Here is a 12,893-nt window from a genome sequence, read left to right as displayed (position 1 = left end):
AATCACAGAGGTAAAATGTGTATTAATATAACAGTGTTGGTTGTGCAAAACTAGGGAATGGGTAATAAAGGGATTATCTATCTATTAAAACAATAAACATTCTGGTGTAGACTGTCCCTTTAAAGGATACAAAGTGTTAGTTAGGTGCTTTTACTGCAGAGACAGAAAACCTCAAGTTTAGATGCAATAAGACATACTCTTGCAATCAGCTAATACATTTGTAGAAATAGCTCCTTAGGGGTTGTATTTTATTTCTAATACAGACTGACTGAAAGCATACAGGAAACACAGATACCTGAAAATTGATTGTGGTTTTAGCAAAGGATGACAGTTCTGAAAGAAAACTATCCATTCAAACTATTAACTGTAATATCATGGGGCTTTTATACTGCAAATGCATCCTATTTATAACAGGGAAGATTTTGCTTTATTTATTGAACGCTATTGTAAATAATCTGTGCCTAACAGCCTTTTATAACAAATATACACTTTAATCCCCGAGGCATACTGAGGTTTTTTTGTTGTATTTTTTTGCTTTAAAAAAAAATGTGAGATAAAAGCTGTTTAAATTGAAATTAATACAGCAGTGTAAATTGTAAACTTTTTAAAAAAAAAATGCTGAGTGGGTGATACATACTTCCTGTACTTCTTAGCCAATGAACATTAGTAGGAAGTATCTATTGACCAATAAACATTAGCAGGAAGTACACAGCTGATCCTTTTAATTCAGGTTTATTTTCCAGGTAAAAAGATTGCATTAGCATGTTTAAATTATAATATTTCATATGAACATTTTTGAGTGCAATGTCCATTTAAAGGGACATTAAACACTTTGCAATGGTGATATACAATGATAAATTATATATATATATATATATATATATATATATATATATATATATAAAAAACTCTGCAATATACTTACATTATTAATTGTGTCCCCTTTTCCTGTAATTTCACTCTGAAATTGTGAGCTTTTCAGTTCCTGTTAGAAATGGAAGTGCAGAACACTGTTATATTACACAAAGCAAAGCCATTGGCTGAACACTCTAGTGACCTAAGTTACAACATGGCAGCTCCCATCGTTTTATAGATACTAAAACTTTACACTTAGTTTGTCAATATTTAAACAACTAATAAAACTTTAAAAAATACATCTACATGCTATTCTCAGACTAATCTTTTCTTAGAATGCATCATTTTATCTAGCATTTATTTACGGCGAGATTACGAGTTTTGCGGTAAGCTGAAAAAGCAGCGTTATCAGGTTATAATGCTGCTTTTTCACTACCGCTGGTATTACGAGTCTTGCAGATTTAGGGGCACTGCACACTTTTTTGGCCTTACCGCAAATCAACTTACGCAATTTGCGTATAGTCTTTTTTTCAGTAGGACTTCCATTCCGCCGGTATTACAAGCTTTTTTTTTTTAGGCCAAAAAGTGAGCGGTACACCCTATCCCGTCAAGATTGGTAATGTATTCTAAAGTCAGTAGTTATGAGTTTTACACTACAAAGCTGTAGCATAAAACTCATAACTAAAGTGCTAAAAAGTACACTAACACCCATAAACTACCTATTAACTCGTAAACCGAGGCCCTCCCGCATCGCAAACACTAAAATAAAATTATTAACCCCTAATCTGCCGCTCCGGACATCACCTCCACTAGAATAAACATATCAACCCCTAAACCGCGGCACTCCCGTCTCACAAACACTAGTCAAATATTATTAACCCCTAATCTGCCACCCCTAACATCGCCGCCACCTACCTACATTTATTAACTCCTAATCTGCCGTCCTCAACGTCACTGCCACTATCCTAAATTTATTAACCCCTAAACCTAAGTCTTACCCTAACCCCCCTAACTTAAATATAATTAAAATAAATCTAAATACAAATTACTATCATTAACTAAATTATTCCTATTTAAAACTAAAAATGTACCTATAAAATAAACCCTAAGCTAGCTAAAATACAACTAATAGTTACATTGTATCTATCTTAGGGTTTGTTTTTATTTTACAGACAAGTTTGTATTTATTTTAACTAAGTAGAATAATTACTAAATAGTTTTTAACTATTTACTAACCACCTAGCTAAAATAAATTCAAATTTACCTGTAAAATAAAACCTAACCTAAGTTACACTAACACTACACTACAATTAAATAAATTACCTAAATTAAATACAATTCAATAAATTAAATACAATTACCTAAATTAGTTATATTGTAGCTAGCTTAGGGTTTATTTTAAAGGTAAGTATTTAGTTTAAAATGGGAATTATTTAGGTAATGATAGTAATTTTATTTAGATTTATTATAATTATATTTAAGTTAGGGGGTGTTAGGGTTAGACTTAGGTTTAGGGGTTAATAAATTTAGAATAGTGGCAACGACGTTGGGGGCGGCATATTAGGGGTTAATAAATGTAGGTAGGTTGCGGCGACATTGGGGGAGGGAGATTAGGGATTAATAAATATAATGTAGGTGTCGGCGATGTTGGGGCAGCAGATTAGGGGTTTATAAGTATAATGTAGGTAGCAGCGATGTTAGGGGTGGCAGATTAGGGGTTAATAAGTATAATGTAGGTGTCAGCAATGTCGGGGGTGGCAGATTAGGGGTTAATAAGTATAAGATTAGGGGCGTTTATACTCGGGGTTCATGTTAGGGTGTTAGGTGTAAACAAAAAATGTGTTTCCCCATAGGAATCAATGGGGCTGCGTTACTGAGCTAAACGCTGCTTTTTTGAAGGTATTAGACTTTTTCTAAGATGGCTCTCCCCATTGATGTCTATGGGGAAATCGTGCACGAGCACGTAAAACCAGCTCACCGCTGACTTAAGCAGCACTGGTATTGGAGTGCGGTATGGAGCACAATTTTGCTCCACGCTCACTTCTTGCCTGTTAACGCCGGGTTTATAAAAACCTGTAATATCAGCGCTGTAGGAAAGTGAGCGGTGAGAATAAAGTGCAAGTTAGCAACGCACCCCTCTTACCGTAAAACTCGTAATCTGGCCGAATGTGTTTTATGTCCCCTTAAGTACTTAGGTCTGCTTAGAAGCACTTGTTAATTGTAAATATATTACCTTACAGTTTGCCTTTCTGCTGTTATTTTGGTCAACTAACTGGATATTGCCTTGTATCTTTCTAGTGACATATTTAGATCAAAGAAAATTCTTCCAGACTTTGCCAAAATGTTGGAAAATATCTTCTTACCATTGTTTGAAGCAACAATTAACCCTTCTGATCACAAAGAGCTCTATCTTTTCCTGAACTATGTAAGTATACATTGAACACATGAAATCTTCTGTTAGTATGGAAAGGGCTGGCTTTGTCATTCAGTTTCCAGATGCCTTGGGCATATTTACCCACCACCTACTTGGCAAGTTAGGTGAACCAGTTTTGTAAACAAGATACTATTTAACTTCATTGTGTGATTCAGGTTTCCAATTTATTTAATTATTTTTTTTAAAGAAAATAAGGAACCAACATGTCATATAGGAAATTGCCAAATTATACAGTAGTTACTGGGGAAAAAAACACTTTATTTTACAATTTGATACAGTTTGTTGCAACTTAGCAAACTTCTTCATACAAATCCTCTTCTTTCACATCATCTAGTAAATTCTATTTCTCATTTAAAGGGCCATAATACCAAAATGTTTAAACACTTGAAAGTGCTGCAGCATAGCTGTAAAAAAGCTGACTAGAAAATATCACCTGAGCATCTCTATGTAAAAAAGAAAGATATTTTACCTCAAAAGTTTCTCAGTAGCCACATCCCATTGTAAAGGACTTCTAAGCAGCAAATCAGTATGTCTGTCCTGGGACATTGGAAGGAGCAAGCTTTCGTGCACACTCATCTTATTTCCCTCTTCAGTGTAAGGAAGTTTACAATGAAATCTCATGAGAGTTAAGTCAAATCTCATGAGATTACAGTAAAAGAGTTGATTGCCTCAGCACTGTTGATGCTGATTGGCTGCTGTTTATTTCTTCATTTCTTCATTTTTTTTTTTTTTTTTTACCTGCAGCTGAGTATAACTTTTTACACAGAATTTACTCTGCTGAGCTGAGGAGATTGTGAGGTAAAATATCTTCCTTTTCTACATAGAGATGCTCAAGTGATATTTTCCTGTCAGCTTTTTACAGTTATACTGCATGAGTTTCAAGTGATTTAGCATATGAGTATTATGTCCCTTTAAAGGAACACTAAACACCTGTCAGGGTGCCAGGAATCAGACTGAGATGAGAACTGCAAAAATAATCACACCTTTATTAATAATAAAAAATAATAAAAAGTCCACAAGTTAAATAACAAGCCAGGAGTCAAAACCAGAGTTGGTAGTCAGACGAGCCGAGTCAGGAGCCAAAGCGAATAGTCAGACGAGCCGGAATCAGGAACAAGGAAAACAGCAGAGTCAGGAACAAGCCAGGGATCAGGAACCAGGAAGGACGTCAGACAGCCAGATAATACACAGGAACTCTCACAAACCGGTCAGAGACAATGCAAAGGCAAAGCATACTGAACAGAGGCCCTTTAAATAATAAGTGATGACATCACAATTTTGAGACTGCATCCTGTCTCACACAGATGATGCACACCAGTCTGGCCATAAAAGGAAGTGCAGGAAATGAGCAGCATCCCCCACAATGCACCATAGTCAGCAAGAGAGGTGAGTAAAATGGCTGCCAGCAGAACATGGCAAACAAAACAGGGAAAAAACCCTGACAGTACCCTCCCCTCAACAACCCCTCCCCCGCAGGAGGACAAAAGGCTTATTGGGGAAACGGGCATGGAAGGCACGGAGGAGGGTGGGAGCATGAAAATCAGAGGAGGGAACCCAAGAATGCTCCTCCGGACCGTAGCCCCTCCAGTGAACCAAATACTGTACACGGCCCCTGGACATACGAGAGTCAATAATGCTGCTGACCTCATACTCCGCATGGTTGTCAACAAAGATAGGATGGGGACGAGGAAACACAGTGGTAAACCGATTACAAACCAATGGTTTCAAGAGGGAGACATGAAAAATATTGGAGATGCGCATTGTAGGAGGAAGGTCAAGAGCGTAGGCCACAGGATTGACCCGTCGGAGTATTCTAAAAGGACCAACATAACGGGGAGCCAGTTTATTGGAAGGCACACGAAGGTTCAAGTTGCGGGAGGACAGTCAAACTCTCTCACCAACCTTATAGGAAGGCGCGGAAAGACACCTACGATCAGCCTGGAACTTTTGGCGCTGCATAGAACGATAAAGGCAATCCTGAATCTGCACCCACGTGGAACTGAGTTGCTGGAGATGCTCCTCCAAAGTCGGAATACCCTGAGACATGAATGAATCGGGCAACAAGGATGGTTGAAACCCATAATTCGCCATGAACGGGGATAACTTGGAGGAAGCATTAATAGCACTATTACGAGCAAACTCTGCCCAAGGTAACAATTCAGACCAATTATTGTGGTGATCTGAGACATAGCAACGGAGGAACTGTTCCAGAGCTTGATTAGACCGTTCCACAGCCCCATTGGATTGAGGGTGATATGCCGAGGAGAAGGAAAGCTGGATCCCCATTTGAGCACAAAAGGAACGCCAAAATCTGGAAACAAACTGGCTACCCCGGTCCGACACTATCTCCTTGGGTAACCCATGTAAACGGAAGACCTCCCGGGCAAAAATTGAAGCAAGCTCCTGAGCTGTAGGCAACTTCATCAAGGGAATGCAATGTGACATTTTAGAAAAACGGTCAACCACCATAAGGATAACAGTATTGCCATTGGAAACAGGGAACTCGACAATGAAGTCCATGGAAAGATGTGTCCAAGGACGCTCACCATTAGCAATAGGTTGAAGAAGACCCACAGGAAGACGTCGAGGAGTCTTATTCTGTGCACAAACTGAGCAGGAGGCAACATATGCAGCAACATCAGAATGAAGACCTGGCCACCAGAATTGTCGAGTGACAGACCAAATCATTTGGTGCTTGCCTGGGTGACCTGTGGCTTTAGGATAGTGGTAAGTGTGCAAAAGTTTAGTTTGAAGATTCTCAGGAACAAAGCACTTACCACTAGGTTTCTCAGGAGGTGCATTGGTTTGTGCAGCCAGGCTCTCCTCCCCCAAGGGAGAAGACAAATTAGTACGTATGGTAGCTAAAATATGGTCAGGAGGTATAACAGGAGTAGGTACAGACTCCTCCTTAGACAAAGGCGAAAATTGTTGAGAGAGGGCATCAGCCCTAACATTCTTACTACCAGGCAGGTAGGAGACCACATAATTAAACCGAGACAAAAATAGCGCCCATCTGGCCTGTCGGGGCGACAAACGTTTTGCTTCAGATAGATAAGTTAAATTCTTGTGGTCAGTAAGAATGAGCACTGGCATGCTATTACCCTCGAGAAGATGCCTCCAATCCTTGAGTGCCAAAATTATGGCCAGTAATTCCCTGTCGCCAATTTCATAATTGCACTCCGCTGGAGACAATTTCTTAGAGAAGAAACCACACGGATGCAAGGAACCATCAGGTGTAGGACGTTGAGACAAGAGGGCACCTACTCCAGTCTCAGACGCATCAACCTCAATAATGAAAGGCAGGACAGGGTTAGGATGAGCCAGAACTGGAGCGGCAGCAAAGGCAGTCCTAAGACTATCAAAGGCCTTAATGGCAGTAGGTGACCAATGGAGTGGATCATTCTCTTTACGTTTCATGTCTGTGATAGGTTTGACCAAGGAAGAAAAGGTTTTTTTTGTTTGTTTTTTTTTGTTTTTTTTTTTGTTTTTTTAACTTTAATTTTTATTGATATTTCAGTCAGGGTACAGAAAAGAAAGGGAGGAAGGAAAAAAATTACAAAACATTTTCTTTATGTTTACATATTTGGGGAATATTTACAAGTTAATTTTTGTCTTTCGTGACTTACTTCCCCAATAAAAATAAAAATAAACGGCAACTTAACATATGCTCCATCAAGTCTTTCTATTCATTATTCTAATAGCTCCCTAATCCTAAGTAGCCTTAATCTTTTATAGCATCCGGTAGAATTATAAAATAATAAAAAATAAAAAAAAGGAAAGGGGAAAAGAAAAGCAAATCAATCACCAAATCCCTAATAATACTAGTTCAGTGTTTCTAAATGGGTATATTAAATGTTAAATCTCCCTGACAGGGAGGGTTTTTATAAATATAGACCACTTTGAAAAGAACCTCTTAACATCCTCATCATTTTGCAAATCAGTATCTACCTGTTCAACAATGCATTGTTTCTTTAAACAGTTTTAACTTCTTTTATACTCAGAATTGCTCTATGTCTAAGATAGGTTTGACCAGGGAAGAAAAGTTTTTAATAAACTTTCTATAGTAATTGGCGAACCCCAAAAAACGTTGAATAGACCGAAGACCACTGGGCGAGGCCACTGCAGAACTGCAGATAACTTGACAGGATCCATGGAGAACCCTGCAACGGAGATAACATAACCTAGGAAGGTTACTTGAGTCTGATGGAACTCACATTTCTCAAGTTTACAAAACAGGCTGTTCTCACGTAGTCTCTGAAGAACCCGTGTAACATCAGAACGATGAGTCTCAAGTGTGGGTGAGTGTATGAGGATGTCGTCTAAGTACACCACAACACACTGTTGCAACATATCTCGTAGGACATCATTAATAAATTCCTGGAAAACAGCAAGAGCATTACATATACCACAACACACTGTTGCAACATATCTCGTAGGACATCATTAATAAATTCCTGGAAAACAGCAAGAGCATTACATAGGCCAAAGGGCATTACAAGATACTCATAATGCCCGCTCCAGGTGTTAAATGCTGTTTTCCATTCGTGGCCCTCCTTGATCCTAACGAGATTGTACACTCCTCTCAAATCAAGTTTAGTAAAGACCGTAACTCCCTTGAGGCGGTCAAAGAGTTCCGTAATGAGCGGAATATGGTAAGCATTCTTAATGGTAAGATGATTAAGACCCGTATAATCGATGCATGGTCTTAACTCGCCACCCTTTTTCTTCACAAAGAAGAAGCCAGCCCCTGCAGGAGAGCAGGATTTGCGGATGATCCCCACGACAGAGCATCGGCAACATACTCCTCCATAGCACAATTCTCTGCAACAGACAGAGGATAAACCCAGCCCCGAGGAGGAATGGCTCCGGGTTGCAGGTCTATGGCACAATCGTAAGACCGGTAAGGAGGCAACGTACCGGCACGCACCTTGTCAAAAACATCTAGAAACTCTCGGTACTCCTCTGGCAATTGAGATACAGAAGAAGTGCACAAGACTTTAACTGGTTTCCGAAGACAAGTGGAAATACATTGCGGGAATGACGACAAAATTTCGGACCTGCTCCAGTCAAGACTGGGATTGTGCTTTTGGAGCCAGGGATAACCCAGAACAACCGGAAAATGCGGAGTTTATCACCTGGAACTGGAGGGTTTCAAAATGGAGAGCCCCAACAGCCATGGACAATGGAGCAGTTTCGTGAGTAACGAGTGCGGACTGAAGGGGCCTGCCATCAATGGCCTCAATAGCAAGCAGAACGGACCAAGGCAAAACGGGAATGGAGTGCTTTTATACAAAAGCACTGTCAATGAATTAGCCTGCAGCACCGGAGTCAACAAGAGCCTGGGTGACTATGGAGGAGTCCACCCAGGAAAGGACAACCATGACCAAAGGTTTCTCCTTAAGCGGTTCCAGGAACGAGGATAAACCACCCAAGGTCTGCCCCGACAGGACCTTAGGTGTGAGCGTTTCCCGGCCGTGTAGGACAGGACAAAAGGTGGCCCTGTAACCCACAATAGAGGCAGAGCCCCTCCCTCCTCCTAAAGGCCCGCTCCGCCGCAGAGAGACACATGAATCCCAACTGCATCGGCTCAGCAGTACCTGGTGACTTGGGACCAGGAGGCATGGGAGGAGAGGGAGGCATGGGTGGGAACAAACACGTAGGAGAGAACGGAACAGGAGGCTTCCGCAAGCACTCCTTGAAATATGGTCTCTCTCTTAGTCTGGTGTCAATTAGGATAAAAAAAGACACCAATGCCTCGAGATCCTCTGGTAAATCTCTGGCAGCAACTTCGTCTTTAATTGCATCAGAGAGCCCATGAAAGAAGGCGGCAACAAGTCTTCATTGTTCCAACCAACCTCTGCGGCAAGCGTACAGAACTCAATAGCATACTGAGCAACAGATCTTGTACCTTGCTGAATGGACATGAGTCATTTAGCAGCAGAGGAGGAGCGAGCCAGAACATCAAATACCCTTCGAAAGGAGGCCACAAATTCAGGGTAATTTGAAATCACAGATTTATTAGTCTCCCACAAGGGATTAGCCCAGGCAAGAGCTGTGTCAGAGTAACGAGATGAGAAATCCCACCTTAGCTCTGTCAGAGGGAAACGCCTGAGGTAACATCTCAAAGTAAATGCCCACCTGGTTCAAAAACCCTCTGCACTGAATAGGATCGCCTCCATATCGCTGAGGTAGAGGTGCAGAACCAGACATGCTCCTGGTAGGACTAGGTGCAGCAGCGGAAACAGGAGCAGCCATAAGTTGTGGGACACTTTGGTCCAAATGTGCAGTGCGAGTCAGCAGGGTTTGCAGGGCTAGTGCAAATTGATCCAAGCGGTGATCCTTTTCATCCATCCTGTAAATGATGGCAGGTAAAGGTGGATTATTAGCACCATCAGGATTCATGGCCTTTGCGTAATGTCAGGGTGCCAGGAATCAGACTTAGACGAGAAGTGCAAAAATAATCACACCTTTATTAATAATAAAAAGTCCACAAGTCAAATAACAAGCCAGGAGTCAAAACCAGAGCTGGTAGTCAAACGCAAAGGCAAAGCATACTGAACAGAGGCCCTTTAAATAATAAGTGATGCCATCACAATTCTGAGACTGCATCCTGCATTAATTTAAATTATCTAAAGTACAACCCCCCCCCCCCCACTAAATTACAGCAAATAATAAACAAATTACAAGATTTTTAAACTAATTACACCTAATCTAATCCCCCTAACAAAATAAAAAAGCCCACTGAAAATAAAAAAAAGCCCTACCCTACACTAAATTACAAATAGCCCTTAAAAGGGCCTTTTGCAGGGCATTGCCCCGAAGTAATCAGCTCTTTTACCTGTAAACAAAATTACAACTCCACCCCTAACATTAAAGCCCACCACCCACACAACCAACCCTACTCTAAAACCCACCCAATACCCCCTTAAAAAAAACCTAACACTAACCCCTTGAAGATCACCTTACGGGAGAAGTCTTCATCCAACCGGGCCGAAGTCCTCAACGAAGCTGGGAGAAGTATTCATCCAAGCCAGACGAAGTGGTCCTCCAGACGGGCAGAAGTCTTCATCGAGACGGCATCTTCTATCTTCATCCATCCGGCGCGGAGCGGGTCCATCTTCAAGACATCCGACACGGAGCATCCTCTTCATCTGACGGTTACATTAAATGACATCATCCAAGATGGCGTCCCTTCAATTCCGATTGGCTGATAGAATTCTATCAGCCAATCGGAATAAAGGTAGAAAAAATCCTATTGGCTGATGCAATCAGCCAGTAGGATTGATGTTGCATTCTATTGGCTGATTGGAACAGCCAATAGAATGCCAGCTCAATCCAATTGGCTGATTGCATCAGCCAATAGGATTGAAGTTCAATTCTATTGGCTGATTGCATCAGCCAATAGGTTTTTTTCTACCTTAATTCCGATTGGTTGATAGAATTCCATCTTGGATGACGTCATTTAAAGGAACTTTCATTCCAGAAGAGCCGTCGGATGAAGAGGATGCTCCACGTCGGATGTCTTGAAGATGGACCCGCTCCGCGCCGGATGGATGAAGATAGAAGATGCTGTCTGCATGAAGACTTCTGCCCGTCTGGAGGACCACTTCGCCCGGCTTGGATGAAGACTTCTCCCGGCTTCGTTGAGGACTTCGGCCCGGTTGGATGAAGACTTCTCCCAGTAAGGTGATCTTCAAGGGGTTAGTGTTTGTTTTTTTAAGGGGGTATTGGGTGGGTTTTAGAGTAGGATTGGTTGTGTGGGTGGTGGGTTTTAATGTTGGGGGGGAATTTTTTTTTTTTTTTACAGGTAAAAGAGCTGATTACTTTGGGGCAATGCCCCGCAAAAGGCTCTTTTAAGGGCTATTTGTAATTTAGTGTAGGGTAGGCCTTTTTTTGGGGGGGGCTTTTTAATTTTGTTAGGGGGGTTAGAGTAGGTGTAATTAGTTTAAAAATCTTTTAGTTTATTTATTTTCTGTAATTTAGTGTTTTTTTTCCCGTACTTTAGATATTTTTTTTAAATTGTAATGAATTATATTTAGTTAGGTGTAATTAGTTTAAAAATCTTGTTTATTATTTTCTGTAATTTAGTGGGGGGTTTTTGTACTTTAGATAATTTAATTTAATAGTATTTAATTGTATTTAATTTATGGAAATAATTTAATTATAGTGTAGTGTTAGGTGTAATTGTAACTTAGGTTAGGTTTTTCTTTACAGGTACTTTTGTATTTATTTTATCTAGGTAGTTATTAGATAGTTAATAACTATTGTACCTAGTTAAAATAAATACAAACTTGCCCTTAAAATAAAAATAAACCCTAAGCTAGCTACAATGTAGCTATTAGTTATATTGTAGCTAGCTTAGGGTTTATTTTATAGTTAAGTACTGTATTTAGTTTTAAATAGGAATAATTTAGTTAATGATAGCATTTTTTATTTAGATTTCTTTTAATTATATTTAAGTTAGGGGGTGTTAGGTTTAGGGGTTAATAACTTTAATATAGTGGCGGCAACGTTGGGGGCGGCAGATTAGGGGTTAATAAATGTAGGTAGGTGTCTGCGATGTTAGGGCCGGCAGATTAGGGGTTAATAATATTTAACTAATGTTTGCGAGGCGGGAGTGCGGCGGTTTAGGGGTTAATATGTTTATTATTGTGGTGGCGACGTTGGGGGCAGCAGATTAGGGGTTAAAAAGTGTAGGTAGGTTGCGGCGACATTGGGGGTGGCAGATTAGGGGTTAATAAATATAATATAGGTGTCGGCGATGTTGGGGGCAGCAGATTAGGGGTTCATAAGTATAATGTAGGTGGCGCTGGTGTCCGGAGCGGCAGATTTGGGGTTAATAATTATAATGTAAGTGTCGTCGATGTCGGGGGTGGTAGATTAGGGGTTAATAAGTTTAAGATTATTGGTGTTTAGACTCGGGGTTCACATTAGGGTGTAGACATAAAATACATTTCCCCATAGGAATCAATGGGGCTGCGTTAAGGAGCTTTACGCTGCTTTTTTGCAGGTGTTAGACTTTTTTTCAGCTGGCTCTCCCCGTTGATTCATATGGGGAAATCATGCACGAGCACGTTACACCAGCTCACCGCTAACGTAAGCAGCGCTGGTATTGGGTGCGGTAATGAGCAAAATTTTGCTCAACGCTCACTTCTTGTCTGGTTTGTAAAAACCCGTAATATACGTCTGTAAGCGAGCGGTGAGCATAAACTGCTCGTTAGCACTGCACAGCCTCTAACCCAAAACTCGTAATCTAGGTGAAAGATTGTGCAAATTCTCGTTATGGAAATAAACAATTTTTATTTTTATTTTTTCAATTGCATATATTTAAAAACAAAAGCAACTAAACTCAGGTCTGTTTATGTATTGATTGTACATTACGGACTGTAGAATTATATCATTAGTTCAATGCATGTACTGCTTTATGTAATCTGAGGAACAGAGATCCCAGGTCACTGGTTCAATAACAGCAAAAATCTTGGGAAAGCAACTTGGTGTCTCTTCTGAATTGATTTAAAACTATCCAAATAAGTCAATGAAACTGGCAAATGAATTAAAAAAACAACCCAGCTGACTGATGTTACAATATTTTCTGGTTTCTGGC

At 40.3% G+C, this 12,893-nt stretch overlaps 1 protein-coding gene across 2 annotated transcripts in view; it reads left to right on the top strand.

Annotated features, from left to right (window-relative positions):
• Positions 1-12,893, top strand: part of AMPD3 (adenosine monophosphate deaminase 3) — an 89,219-nt gene that overhangs the window by 62,673 nt on the left and 13,653 nt on the right. For both annotated transcript variants that reach the window (XM_053720591.1, XM_053720590.1), the window contains exon 10: positions 3,154-3,280. In XM_053720591.1, the coding sequence (XP_053576566.1) occupies positions 3,154-3,280 (127 nt within the window). The remainder of the gene's footprint in view (positions 1-3,153; positions 3,281-12,893) is intronic.

This window comes from Bombina bombina, chromosome 7 (assembly GCF_027579735.1).
Source record: "Bombina bombina isolate aBomBom1 chromosome 7, aBomBom1.pri, whole genome shotgun sequence".
Taxonomy (NCBI): domain Eukaryota; kingdom Metazoa; phylum Chordata; class Amphibia; order Anura; family Bombinatoridae; genus Bombina; species Bombina bombina.
The sequence above is the reverse complement of the archived record's forward strand: the minus strand, read 5'-3'. Positions and strand labels throughout refer to the sequence as shown.